General features: G+C 41.5%; 1 protein-coding gene across 2 annotated transcripts; it reads right to left on the reverse strand.

Moving 5' to 3' along the window:
* Nucleotides 1–627: 627 nt before the first annotated feature.
* Nucleotides 628–10112, reverse strand: si:dkeyp-97a10.2. Of its 2 annotated transcripts, none has more exons than XM_010901069.4 (6): nucleotides 9693–10112; nucleotides 9394–9441; nucleotides 8481–8840; nucleotides 7303–7542; nucleotides 1335–1431; nucleotides 628–1041 (listed from the first exon to the last, which is right to left on the reverse strand). In XM_010901069.4, the coding sequence occupies exons 2-6, from the start codon at nucleotides 9434–9436 to the stop codon at nucleotides 927–929; spliced, it is 855 nt and encodes a 284-aa protein (XP_010899371.2). In that variant the 5' UTR covers nucleotides 9437–9441; nucleotides 9693–10112; the 3' UTR covers nucleotides 628–926. The 2 variants fall into 2 exon arrangements, with proteins under 2 accessions (XP_010899371.2, XP_010899370.2); XM_010901068.4 differs by having other exon boundaries at nucleotides 9394–9444; nucleotides 9693–10109.
* Between the last annotated feature and the right edge of the window lie 4600 nt (nucleotides 10113–14712).

Genomic DNA, 14712 nt, shown 5'->3' on the forward strand with positions numbered 1-14712 from the left:
GCAATCATTAATTTGAACTTGCAGGTTATAAAATATATAGGACACCCACATCATCACAGCCTCTGTTAACATCTTCTGACCGTGTGTTTCCAGGACTCTTTACAGTCTATGGAGGAGCACTGTGCATTCGAGAACCCCCTTATTGGTGTCGGAATGCAGCCGGTTTTCAGGCGAACATACCCTAGCTTCCTTCTCTCTCAAACCTGGATGTGGGGACCCTGTCAGTAAGCTTTGTGTGGGACATGCTAGGTTAAGGTTGGATAGGAGGAGGCCTTGGAGCTCAGGCAGTGCAGCACTCACGCCCACCAGTGCCTTAAGGCTTCGCCTGAGGCTAAGACAGACGAGACTGTCCCTGGAGTCAACGTTACCATGCCCCGGCTCCACCAGGGAGATGTACTGATGAGATGGACACACACACGCACACACACACACACACAAACATGCCAAGATGGATGCCCACACACGCACTCACACTTTTGTTTGTCCCCATAAAGCATTCTGAAACTTACTGTCTACACTTTTGAAACGTGTACTTTTGTAGCATGTATTCCCATTCCCTGACTGAAATATACATTTAAGTCTCTCGCAGTTTAAAATATGTGGTGTTAAATACAAATGACACAAGGCTGAATATACAATACATTTATCAGTTACATATTAGTGTTGGTGTTTTTAAAACAAGTAATTTTAGAGCTGTATATCAAAAAATATCAAGTGTAGTCCAGTACAAAGAGGCAGAATGAAAAATTATAGCTGCAACAAAAAAACAGGCAGTACACGGGGCAAAAGTTGACTGTTCCATTTTAAGAACTTGTCAAATGGCCAACAAGCAGTTCACTTTCCACATTGTTTCAATGCTTTGAAAGGTCATGCTGCTCACAGGGCAGGAAACTCTTCCCAAAGGGTTCTCTCCACTCACTGTCATTTCATGTGTGGTTCTGTGTCCATCTCAGAGCAGGGGAGTGTGCCGAGAAAATTTGGGTGTTGTCCTCAAAATCATCCCGAAGCCTCTGTCCTCTGTTGCTGTAGCGCTTGTATCTTCTAAACAGAAGCACCAACATGTGAAAATACAATAAACCAACACAACAAACTGTCACGAAATACAACTAAATACAATTTTAACATCAACTGACAAAGGCGGGCATCCAGTGTCTTCATGTGATTTTGTAGCTTCCTATTCCTTTTGTGTCCAACCTTTTCTCTTTCTTTTCTTTGTCAGCAACCTATTTTTCTCTGCTGTATAGGGCTTTAGCTTAGAATGTGTAGCCCGAAATTAGATTTGTGTCTGTGTGGCGTGACTGGTTGGCGGGGACTGTCAGTGTGCATTACTGTACCTCCAGAGGAGAAAAGCCAGGGCTCCTCCACAGACCAGCAGGAGGATGAGGGAGAGCCCTGCCACGGTTGTCCCTTTGCCCTCCCTCTTACATGGCTCTGATGGATGGGACAGGACAGGGTCAAAACAAAGTAATATGGGGAAATGTTAAAGTCACATGGGTATCGGTCATTCAGCTTTGACTATAGTATTAAGGACAATACACAGTACAGACCATAAGTATTCGGACTGTGCCCGGGTCATAGAATTTGGGGAGGGGTGCGGGGGAAGGGCATGACCCCCAGTATACCCAGACAGGCTAAGAGTGAAAATCCCTAAATCCTGACCCCTTCCAATATCCAATACAAACCTACGCCACTGACTCGGCACATCAAATTTGAAATGAAATAAGGACTAAGATGTAAAAGTGCAGACGGTCAGCTTTAATTTGAAAGTATTTACACCCATACACCATGAACTGTTTAGGAATTACAGCCCTTTTTTATATACACGCACTATTTTATGGAACCAAACAAAATTGGACAAATTAATATAATCTTAAATCAATTTGTCATAATTAGAACTTAGTTGCAAATCCTTTTGCATCTGATGTCTTCCTGAAGTCTAAGATCCACTGGGTATCTTCCCTGGTGCTGCCTGGTGCTGCTCTGTCAGGCTTGTAGTGAGGGCATGTTTAGTTCTTGTTTGTTGGTGGTATTGAGTCGAGGTGGGTGATTGAGTCGACTCTAAACATGGCATGTTTAGTTCTTGTTTGTTGGTGGCACTGAGTTGAGGTGGGTGATTGAGTCGACTCTAAACATGGCATGTTTAGTTCTTGTTTGTTGGTGGCATTGAGTCGAGGTGGGTGATTGAGTCGACTCTAAACATGGCATGTTTAGTTCTTGTTTGTTGGTGGCACTGAGTTGAGATGTGGTGATTGAGTTGACTTTAAACATGGCATGTTTAGTTCTTGTTTGTTTGGGGCATTGAGTTGAGATGGGATGATTGAGTCGACTCTAAACTGCTTCAGCAGTATGTTCAGGGTCATTGTCCTGCTGCAAGGTGAGGTGCCGTCCAACAAGGTTTGAGGCGTTTGCTTGTACCTGAGCAGACAAGATGTTTGCGTACACTTTAGAATTAATTGTAACACCGCCCCTGGCAGCTACATCATCAATGAAGACAAGTGAGCCAGTTCCAGTGGCAGCCATGCCTAAAACACAACACCCCCTCCACCTTTTTTCGCAAATAGGTTGGTGTGCCAGCTAATTTCTTCTTCCATGCTTCCCTTTTGCCATATGTCCACAATACCATTTTACCCTCCAGTCTCTTTTTGTTATTTGTTAGGCTAAATAGTGTTTTTACACCTTTTAGTCCAGCTAGTTTCCTCTGTGAATGGTAGTGGCTGATACATCCACATCTACCTCCTGCAGAGTGTTCCTAATCTGTGAAACAGGTGTTTCTTTTTTACTTCATTATGGTGAGCATTATTTGGTCAAACACAGTAGATGTCCTGATACGGCACAGCTTTTCTTCTTCTTGATGTCCCAAACATTTGATTATGGCTCGCCAAAGGTTTTGGCTGTCTCTGATCGATTAATTCGTATTTATCTGCATAATAAATAGCCACTTTTTGTTTGAAACCTAGTACAAAACCTCTGTACAAAACTATTTCTAAACAGTTCACCAGATATGGATGAAAATGAAAGCTGACAGTCTATACTTTAACCCCTTCATCACTGTTTAATTTCAAGTCCAAAGTGCTACAGTACAGAGCCAAAATAACAAAAGCAACAAACACATGGACTGTACTGTGTGTATATACAATGGGAAACAAAGGGTAAAATTTAAGAGACCACTGCAAATTGAACGCTTCTGTTCCTTACTCAAAACTTTCCTTTTCAACTTTTTTGGAAAGGAAAGAAAAAGGTGCAATGGTCTCTTATTTTTTTAGCTTTCAGCACCTTGTTGAATCAATGCCATGTAGAATTAAGGCAGTTCTGAAGGCGAAAGGGGGTCAAACACAGAATTAGTATGGTGTTCCTAATAATCCTTTAGGTGAGTGTATATATATATATATATATATATATATATATATATATATATATATATATATATATATATATATATATATATAAATAACATGACTCCCAAAACACAATATCACACAAAGAGGCTGTATGGTAGATTAATAAAGGTTTAGAGACTACACTCCAACGTGAAAGTGCCAGGTTGAACCTTTTGTTTTTCCCTCACTATTGGAATCTTTGCAAGTCAAAAACGTTCCTTCGATCAACCTGAATTTGAAAGGGTGTCAGAAGGGCCGTTGAATGAAAGTTCCTAATGGAACCTTTTAATGAGTGTTTACATTTTGACAGTTTTGTAGTAGGTTTGGTCGATCAGCATGGGCTTGTACACTGGACTGGCATTCTATTAGTCATTATGTGAAATCTCTCCACCAACGCAAGGTTTGAACTTAATCTCACTTGACAAACACCAAGAAAATATTGTCATTTTGCATGCTTTTCAACATATTTCCTGCAGATATTTTAGATGTGTAGCCTGTATGTTTATATACTCTTTTTTACTCCCAATTGAAGTATTGAAGCTAGAAATAACAGAAGCTGTCTGATGGCTTACTGCTATTTATCATAGCATTGCCTGGGATGAAAACCTCCTTTGAATGGCCTACCCGTCTCCTTAGACCAGATAGCCAGTTTATTTTTGGAATGCTTGTTTAAATAGCTGCAGGGTTTTAATTTTGGCCGTTTAATCTCAGATGTTCAGAAATATGGTGCAGAGATGTGAGCTACATTATCAGGTTGATCAAATCAGCACAGCATGTAAGAAATGAAGGAAAGGAGGACTTCAGCAGCAGATAAGTAAGTATAGTCGGTGGGTGGGGGGGTTGCAAATAGCAAACTGAAGTTTAAGTATCTAGAAGAAAAACATCCTGCAGAATGTGATCTACACATACTGAGAAGCTGGATCTTTCCTGAAAATTATACAAACTTTTTTGAAGGTCAATGGAAAGACACCTGCAGCCACTCTGATTAACAATTTGCAGTATTGTGGAAGTGGCAGCCAGTCAGTTTGGACTTGTAATATTAAGTAATAGTTAATTAAGTTCATTAATTATTTTAGGTTCATACCCTGAAAAAAAGGTCATGCAAATTACATTTGATTTCAAATAAACTGTTTGATTAACTAAAATTATGCTAATTAAGTTAATATGATCATATTGGAGTAGATAAATATTCTTAGTAGGGATACTCTATGTCAAATAAGGTTGCTTTGGACTCTGTAGCTTGAATGGAGAAACTGTTTTCGGGTTAATTCATGCTAGTTATCCATATTACGTTAATTATTATAGCCATAGTTAAGAAACAATAAACAATTTTCCTTTGGTTTGCCCAAGATGTGAAACAAAGTTGATTTGCTCTCTAACTTGGACTGTTCAAGAGATACTGTTACAGGGTTTGTGAGAATTGTATTGCAATGTAAAGTGTGCAAATGGATAAATGTCAGTCTTAAACCCTACACAGACCAGTGTGTCATGGCTAATCACAGCTATAGAAGAGCAATATCCAAATTAGCCATCTCAATCACTGAACTGTTTGCAGACAGTAGAAGAAGCACAACTTTAGATAATTCCAGAAACACTCTCTATTTCCACAACATTCTAATGATTGTTTTACTAAAAATATGTAAATTCCAGGCTCATTTGGGATCAAACAAATGGTCCCGGCATACAACCATCATACTCTGGGCGATCTGAATGTACAGTAGATGATACCGCATCGCTGTAGCCAACAAAAAACTATATGGGAAGATAATTAAAAGTTGATCACTCTACTGTAATGTACTGTAGGCTCTTGTATTTTTAAACTGGATAAATAGATGGCTTCCCTCACCAAAGTAGTTTAACTGTGTTGCCATTCCTAACCATTTTGTTTTTTTGGTGAGAAATATTGAATAATTGTAACTGAAAGTTAAACTGAATGGATAGAGGCAGAAAACAATGTAACAGTCTTTGATTTACAACATGTCTATTTATTTGACCACTAAACAATATTTTGTTGAATTACGATACATTTCTCTACTTCATGGTATTTTTAGTCCAATAGAACCTATTTTTAAATCCACCAGTGCTGGTTTGGCAGCATAAAAATGTAATTAAATATATTTGACCTATATTATGTTTATTTGCTTCATTTCTGCTTTAACATGCTCCCAGTTCCTCTTTAATTACAGAGTTGTAGTACTCAACTGGGTTTGGCTGTGTTTGCGAGGTTCTGTTTTGTTCTGTTTAGATTTTGCTTTTGTTTTTGAACGTCGCCTGTTCTGTTTGGGTTTAGTCCTTTGATTTTGAACGTAGCTTGTCCTTTGGTAATATTGTTTACACCTGTGTCTTGTTTGCCCCTCCTTGTGTCCCTATTTAAGATCCTCCTGCCCTGGTTTTTCTGGGCAGGAGGCTGTGTCTATGGCTGTGCTGCTTGTGAGTCTTTCTTGGTCAATTTGCTTTTGAAACCTCTGGGCCTGTGTCCTGCTACCCATTGCTGCATCGAGACAGTCTTCCTGACTTTACGGAAGTATTTAATTAAGATCTAAGTAATAAGGTAAAGGGAGTTCAAATAAATTAAGGCCACTGGTTAGTTATGAACTCTGTTTACCTGATCATTAAGCTCTTAGGAACTTCCCAAAACTGATGAACATAGCTGAGTACTTTTACTTTGTACTTTTTACACCTCTGTTTAATTAGTATAGTCATAGTCAGTACATGTCGAGGGTTTCAGGTTTGAATCGCCTAGATATTTTCAATACAGTGGGTTTGGTCTCTAGCTTGAACAATTCAAAATATGCTGTTTTATTATTAGTTCTGGCTAATTATGAAAATGTGGCTAATGAAATCTAGCCATAAAGTTTACAAGTTGGGATAGTCTAAATATGTGAAAAAAGCTGTTGGTCTAGCAATGAATCAAATAAATATGCTTGCACTGCACACAGTGAGGATTCATTTGCATGTAGGGTCCTAATATTAAAATATGATCATAAAATTTGACAGTCACTTATCATAGATGTAAATCATAGACCCACACACAAAACCTCAAGTCAATTATGGCTTAGGAGTTCATTTTGACAGTTTTTCCAAAAATCAGGATAGTGGAAAATCCATCATGGCAGACTATGTAATTGAGTCATGTGTTTAACAGAGGTCAGCACTCACATTTTCATCGTCAAATTACAAAACTTTGTTAGGGCATTGCAACAAAAATAATTAAAAAATACAATAATAAGTAAGCCTAAAATGTGCTGTTCTGTCCTTGTTTTTATGGCAAATGGAAAGGGGTAAAAAAAATGACAGCAGTAGCCTCCAATGTTGAATGAGATTTAAATGAGAAGCTTGTAGAATCAAAACTCCTTAGAGTTTTCATTTTCTCTTTTGTCAGCAGAGTCAATGCTCTGGGTATTACTGCTACCCCTCCATCCAAATGTCCTCCAGGAACCCGTATCTAGATTGAACCATTACAGATTACTACATACACCTTGCAGCTAAACAAATGGTGCAAACATTAACCCTTGACTAGCCATAGTTGCTTGAGGATCACAAGGGATGCTTGAGTCACCACTAATTCTAGTAGTGTAGCAAGCACAGAGTTGTTTAACAGTATTTTGGTTACTACATTATTCCAGATGTTATATTTCGCTTAAAATTAGCAGGTGTGTCTGGAACTATATGAAAACTAGAAGTGCTTCATCCTCTAGTGAAAGACTTCAGTTCTAGAGGACCGAAACACTAGTCTTCATCCTCTCTTTCTAAATAACTGATTCAGACCTGGAAAACCAGGTGAGAGCAATTAATAAAAAACAACACGGTCAGTGAAATAATTGTCAGTCTAGGACTGTACAATATGATGGCTATGCTTCCAAGCCACCTTGGTTTGGTTCAGTTTTAACATGGAGTATCTGTTGTAGACGCATGGTTTCCATACCGGCGGTGTAGGTGGCAGAGCTGTGGCCCAGTTTGTTTCTCACAACGCAGGTGAAGTGACCACAGATGGGGGTGGAGGAAACGAACAAAGTCTTCCCATCAGGCGATACGTGTCCCACGGCGTCGGTAATGGCTGCCTGCTCGTGCAACCAGCTGAACCTGAGGTCTGTTCCCCAGGCCTCCACACAGTACAGGGATGAGTGAGACACATTGAGTCGGACTGATGGGTGATGAACAGCCTCTGAGAGACAAGATACAGAGAAGAGAATGAGAGCCCGTGTGTGTGTGATGTGTGTGGAAGATGAGACTTGGAAGTTGGAACCGAAATTCTGTCAAGAGAGAGTGGGGAGAGAGCAGAGACTGGTGGCATCGTGAAGGAATAGTGTCGAGTCGAGTGTATTGTCTTGTCTACTGAGGCTTGGCGGCGGCGGTGAGGAGAAAGCAGATCAGAAACGTAGAAACGAGACAGGACAAAGAAAAATGTGGAGCTTGGAACACTTTGACTAACAGAAATTGTGTGACAGTGTTTTTGGGTGATAAACTGAAATGGTACCGACTGCAAGTTGAGTGTAAGATTGCAATGAAGAATATATGGTGTTTGTATTATAAAGAGAAAGGGTTTATTTACATTACGGGAGAGATTATAAAACATTAGATATACTTATCTTACTTTGAATAATAATTTCCATAGTGTTTGAATCTACACAGGTGTGTTTGAGACATCTTAGGCAAGACTGAACATGTCAGTTGAGGGAAAAATCGAGCGATATGCACGCGCACTACACAGAAACATTACACAGTTCCGACACTGTCGCTTCACACTTGTTAAACCCCGGGGGGGTGGCTAGATCAAAAATGTGGTGCAAGCGCCCTTGGAAGTTAACCTCTCCAGTCTCCAGCTATTGATATCTCCAACTTTACACCACAAAATAATCTAGCTTATCTAAATCTTCTTATTCAATAAGTCCCGGAAAATTATAATAATGTAAAAAAGCCCAAAGACTGAGCTTAGGATGAAATGAAGGATCAACTTATCCAGTGGAATTATTTTTAAAATGACAAATTAATCGGATAGTCGTGTGGTCACAAACAATATGTCAATACAGCCTAATAAGGGTCATTATAAAGACTGTTTTACGATTCCAACGGATTCTGTGGAGACCATGTTCGTTGTCGTACCGTACTCCTTGACAACACATTGCGCTGAGGTCTCGGCTCCTCCCTGGTCAGTGACAGTCACAATGTACACCCCGCTGTCCATCAGACCAAAGCCCTCCAGCTTCAGCACTGTCCCCTGCTGATCCAGACTGAGACGCCCGTCCAAGCCTTTGGCTTGACCAGGGAACGTGATTAACGTCACCTTCCCAAGATTTCCTGGGTCTTTCATGTTCCCGGTCTCCCGTTCCCATCTTATCTGGGCAATCTTTTCTGTGGAATCGTGATTAATCTGGATTTGGAGAACTAAACATTCAGCTGGAAACGCGTAGACCGGCTGCAGGGTCTGGAAGTGGATCGTCATGCAGTGGTACCAAGATGGCCCTGGGGACAGAAACGTGATCATAGGTCTTCATTGTATGTGTCCACTGGGAATGGAAATTGATACCTTCCCGGCCACAGCTAGAGGCTGGTGAATTACAGGAGTGTAATTACATCACTCAAACTCTGTGGGAACATCCGTGTAACACAAAATGACATTCCCATATCTTAAACAGAGGAATTGATGAATTCCTTAAGTGTTTGAGCGCAAACCCCCTGTTGTGGCATTAAGTGTAAATCACTGGAGCTGCACATTCCTTGGCTCAGTGGCTATTTACAATATTAATGTATTCATTGGCTTTGTCCTCGAGCGGACTGCAATAGTGTTGATGCAATTAACTTTTCCATGCTTATTGTGCACCAAAGAAAGTTTATCACACGCAAACCAAACCACTGTTTTCATGTTATTTCTTCACCCGAGGAAAAATGTTAAGGCTGTCACACGAGACTAATGAGTAAGTTCAACCAGTGCACTTGGTTGCACAAATACACTAAGATACAAAAGCTTGCTAATTTCTGGATGGAGTGTCATGTTGTGACCTACTGAGACACTCACACAGAAGCAGCAGTAACAGAGAGACGCTCCAGCGGTGACTCATGACACCTGCTGCAGAGAAGAGGAGGAGTCAAAGACCAAATAAGACAGATGGAAAGAGAGAACAGGAGACACAGACTTTCTAGGAAGATTTACCAAACCTCCAATGATAAGTGAGATAGTGACCCAGTTTCCCAATATAAAGAAATAGCTCTTTCACTTTGGCATAGTGGTTTCCCTTAAATAGGCTGTCACAATAGTCTTTGCCACAGAATTGCTTGAATTGGAGCAAAATCATCAGAAGAACAACGTTTACCTACCTTTTCAAAACTGCCCTCTACAGCGTAAAAATGAGGTCAAATCCAGTGGTGTAAGGTGAACAATTTCCCCACTTCGCTTAACAGCAAACCAACTTTCCGGGGGTCAAGGAGAGTGGACGCAATTTCATAGAGCAAGATAATTTAGAAACGCCTTTTATGTTGTCAGAAAAACCCTTAACCAAATAAGACATAAAAACCTGTAAAAGAAGTCTGCCCTGTTGTCAGCAGTCAGTTGTGGAATATCTTCCTGAGATGAGAGCAACGGACTGGTGCAGGACTTTGTACTCGCTGCACTTCCTTGTATATCAGGTCCAGCCAGTGAGGTACTAGGGCGTCATCTTGTTTTCAAACTGTGCATTTTCCCTTTTCCCTTTCCTGTACAGTAAATGCCACCAGTCAGCTGTGTTTTGATAAAGTAGTGGACTTTCTAAAACAATCAGTCTGGTTATCCCTCCCCCCTCCATGTCTTTGTTTCCAACCACACTGCAACACGTTATACTGTATGTCCGGACACATCATTTCATACCAAGGTTTGTACACAATTAGTAAATAGAAACATACATTAAATTAACATTCTCTCAACGGGAAGTCAGCAACAATGTTGGAATGCTGTGTGCAAAAATGGCCTTTGTAGTTATTTTTGTGTTATTTCTTATCCCATGAGAATGGATTCTTTGAGAATGGTTATATAAAAATGTGATATTCATTATTATTGGGGTTATGATGGAGTCTATTCACTTATTCTTTGATTCACTTTTGCATGACAATGAGTACCGTGGAAAACATAAATTGAACCAAAACAAGGATTCAACGATATCTCCAATTATTTTTCATTTGAGTGCTCCATCTATATGTACCATGCATAAATGACAGTATATCATCCTGAGTAAAGTCAGTTCTAACACAAACCAGTAGAGGGTGCTAACTCATAAATTAGGATGAGCTGTGCTTAGACTTACTCAAAATCTTACCACAGATAAAATTCTAAATGCTTTGTACAAATGTATACATTGTATTTCCATCACAGACAAAGTTAGGTTGGAGAAATTCCAATAGTTATAGCTCAACCACAATCAATATGTTGCACTGGTAACAACATTTTATAATACATACATAACAACAGCCTTTAGCTGTGGTTTATTGACAATATCCCTTATCTTGTATACCATATTGCTGAAATATATTATTGAAAATATTGATATGATTAAGTAATACCTTTAGATTTATTATTTAATTTATTTTTAAATCCAGAGCAACATACAATTAGCCTGGGCCTTGGTGTTCATAACCAGTTCCAGCAGACCCCACAATGCCCAGCCAAATTGAGAAAGTCATCACCACATCCTATTGATTTCCAAAGCCCAGACAACCTATATTCAGGGCAGAAAAAATGTATTAAACTTTGTCATTGAACAAGTACAAGTACAATATCTATTGCACATCTATCAAATGCAAGTACAAAAAATTATTATAGTATTAAGTATTAGTTATAATGTATGTTACAAGTGGGATGTGTAGATTTGCAAAGAAGGAAAATGCAAGTACAAATGGCAATTCTAAATGTGCAATGAATGCAAATTGAAGGTGCATGTTAGCATGTAGACATTACTTGTGCTGGAGGTCTGCGATGGCTGGGAGCTGGGCACTATTGATGTGCTGGGCGGTTTTCAGCACCTATTGCAGGGCCTTCCGGTTGGCCAGGGAGCATCTGCCAAACCACACTGTGGTGCAGTTAGTCAGAATGCTTTCGATTGTGCAGCGGTAAACGTTCACAACAAACAGGCCTTCCTCAGTCTCCTCAAAAAGTACAGGTTGATGTCAGCGCACCATGCCACCAGGCACTTGATCTCCTCCCTGTAGGCTGACTCATTGTCACTGATCAGGCCTACCACCATGGGGTTGTCTGCGAACTTGACGATTGTGTTGGAACTGTGTACAAGAACGCAGTTTTAGGTGTGTACAAGAACGCAGTTGTAGGTGAATAAGGAGTACAGGAGGGGACTGAGCACACAGCCTTGTGGAACACCAGTGTTCAGGATCTGGGTGGAGGAGGTGAAGTTGTCTAACCTGACAAACTGGGGTCTGTTGGTTAGGAAGTCCAAAGTCCAGTTGCAGAGAGAAGGGCTGATCCCCAGGTCGTGGAGTTGCTTGACAACCCCTAGAGTGGATGACCATCTTGAAAGTCTATGAATGGCATTCTCACATTGGTCTTGGCTTTGTCCAGGTGGGTCAGGGCAGAGTTTAAAGCTGTGTAGATGGCATCCTCTGTAGACCTGTTTGACCGGTAGGCAAACTGGTAGGGATCCAGTGTTCGGGGAGGCAGGACTTTAGGTGGGCCAGGACTAGTCTTTCGAAACAATTCATGATCGTGGGGGTGAGTGCAACCAGTCGGACGTAATTCAGCCTAGACGCAGTCGACTGCTTCGGCACTGGCACAATGGTTGCAGTCTTGAAGCACATTGAGACAAAAGAAAATCAGTAAAAACCTTGGCCAGCGTCCCAGCACATGCTCTGAGTAAACGCCCGGGGACGCCATCAGGACCAGCAGCATTCACCCTGCTCAGTGCAGACAACACATCTGCGATGGATAGTCTGATGGGGAGGTCGTCTGGGGGGTGCTCAGCTTTAATGGCTGGATCTTTGTTGTCCATGTCGAAGCGAGGGTAGTAACTGTTCAACTCAGAGATGGAGATGTCTCTGGCTCTGTAGGTAGGGTTCTTTGGCCGGTAGTTGGTGATGGCTTGGATGCCCGGCCACATGCGTCAAGGTTCATAGTTGTTGTTGAAGTGCTCCCGGATCTGCAGTTTGTGGACATTTTTAGCCATCTTGATGCCCCTTTTCAGGTTGGCCCTGGATGACCTGTCGGCCTCCACATCATTGGATCTCAAAGCGCTGTTGCATGCCTTTAGCCGTTATCGGCCCTCTCTGTCCATCCACGGCTTCTGAATGGGCAAGGTCTATATTCGTTTATGGGCGGTGAGAGTGTTGATGCAGATGTAATCCAGAACGGAAGAAGCATATGTTTCAATGTCCGTATGGGAGTCAAGGGTGGCTTGAGTAGCAAAGAATCTCCAGTCTGTGTGTTGAAACTAGGGCTGCAGCAGTGAGTCTGACCCCTCTGACCTCACTTTGACTGTCCTCACTGATGGTTTGACATCAGGTTTAATGTGGGAAAAATAATTGGGGAGTAATAAAAGTGAAAGGTTTTCATACTGTCCAAGGTGGGGGACGGGAACAGCTTTGTTAGCCTCAGGAATGTTTGTGTACACATGGTCTAGTTTATTGTCTCCTCTGGGGGAGCAGCAGACATTTTGGTAGAATTTGGGTAAAAAGTTTTCAGATTTGAGTGGTTGAAATCCACTGCAACTATAAAAGCACCATCGGGATGTGCAGTTTGCTGATTGCTAATAGCAGCCTGCATCTTCCATGTTGCCATGTATGCAAACGCTATTTACAGTTTCACTGTAAAATGCTCAGTTGCAGGTTCCCTTGTGACAATGCAACAATATAAATCCAAAATAAAATGATGGAGCGAATGGTGAATATTTATGTGTGGATCAGGCAATGGTGGGTGACGGAAGGGCAATAGCAAATAAGTGTCTGGTGGAAGCGTTTGTGATGTTTGTCTGTTGAAACGAGCATGAAAATGTGTCTGTGTGTGTGCCTTTGAAAGAGCTGTTCCTCTTTCACTGTAATTAGTCAGGACGCTGTCATGGTTCAGCAAGAGATAAGCAGTAAAGGCCTTACGCAGGCTGCAAAACAACCGTTTAACATTACTTGCTGTGCAGAAATGCACACGATATAAATAGAAAATTATCGGGTCATTTGCACCCTTTTCACCATAGAAAGCTTACATTTTTTCTTACATATAAGAAAGCATAAATCACGTTATGCCCTTTATCTTAAGCTAAAGTTCTTGTCTAAGCTCTCTGGCGAAAGGAGAAGCAATGGGTTGAGTCTTTCTCTGAATAGCACCCACCAGTGTGTCAGGCCTGAGAAAATGAACGCACCTAACCCACAGAATATTGCCATGACCCGATGATACTGTGCTGTTTCATACAACATCGTAGACCAGCACACCTTCAGTGATGCTTTAGAGTAGACCTTTGTGTCTGCGGCACAGCTGTCCTTGCTCCTTCAGAGCTCAGTGCAATGCAGATAGGAGTTCAAAAGTCCAACAAACTCACTACGGATCATTGAGACTGCTATGTGGACCAACTTCACGACTGTGCTGAGTTATACCACGAGGGTACAAGAGTGGCAGAGTTATACCACGAGGGTACAAGAGTGGCAGAGTTATACCACGAGGGTACAAGAGTGGCAGAGTTATACCACGAGGGTACAAGAGTGGCAGAGTTATACCACGAGGGTACAAGAGTGGCAGAGTTATACCACGAGGGTACAAGAGTGGCCGAGTTATGCCACGAGGGTACAAGAGTGGCAGAGTTATACCACGAGGGTACAAGAGTGGCAGAGTTATACCACAAGGTTACAAGAGTGTCTGAGTTATACCACGAGGGTACAAGAGTGTCTGAGTTATACCACGAGGGTACAAGAGTGGCCGAGTTATACCACCAGGGTACAAGAGTGGCAGAGTTATACCACCAGGGTACAAGAGTGGCAGAGTTATACCACCAGGGTACAAGAGTGGCAGAGTTATACCACCAGGGTACAAGAGTGTCTGAGTTATACCACGAGGTTACAAGAGTGTCTGAGTTATACCACGAGGTTACAAGAGTGGCCGAGTTATACCACGAGGGTACAAGAGTGGCCGAGATACACGATCTGACTGACGTTAACTCTGAAAATAATTCAGATGACATCACCCGCAGGAACACACTGCTGGAGCTGTCACAGCCTGCCCAGAGTCTGCCATATTTACTTGAGTCACACGCTCACCGGCTGACTAACCCTGGCCTGCACACAGAAGACCAACAAGAGCTACGGAAAACTATATTCCGTTAACTGTAAATAAAAATAATATTCAGGGTGAAAATTCAGGAATATGACAAAAGGAGAT

The sequence above is a fragment of the Esox lucius genome, chromosome 20, assembly GCF_011004845.1.
Source record: "Esox lucius isolate fEsoLuc1 chromosome 20, fEsoLuc1.pri, whole genome shotgun sequence".
Taxonomy (NCBI): Eukaryota; Metazoa; Chordata; class Actinopteri; order Esociformes; family Esocidae; genus Esox; species Esox lucius.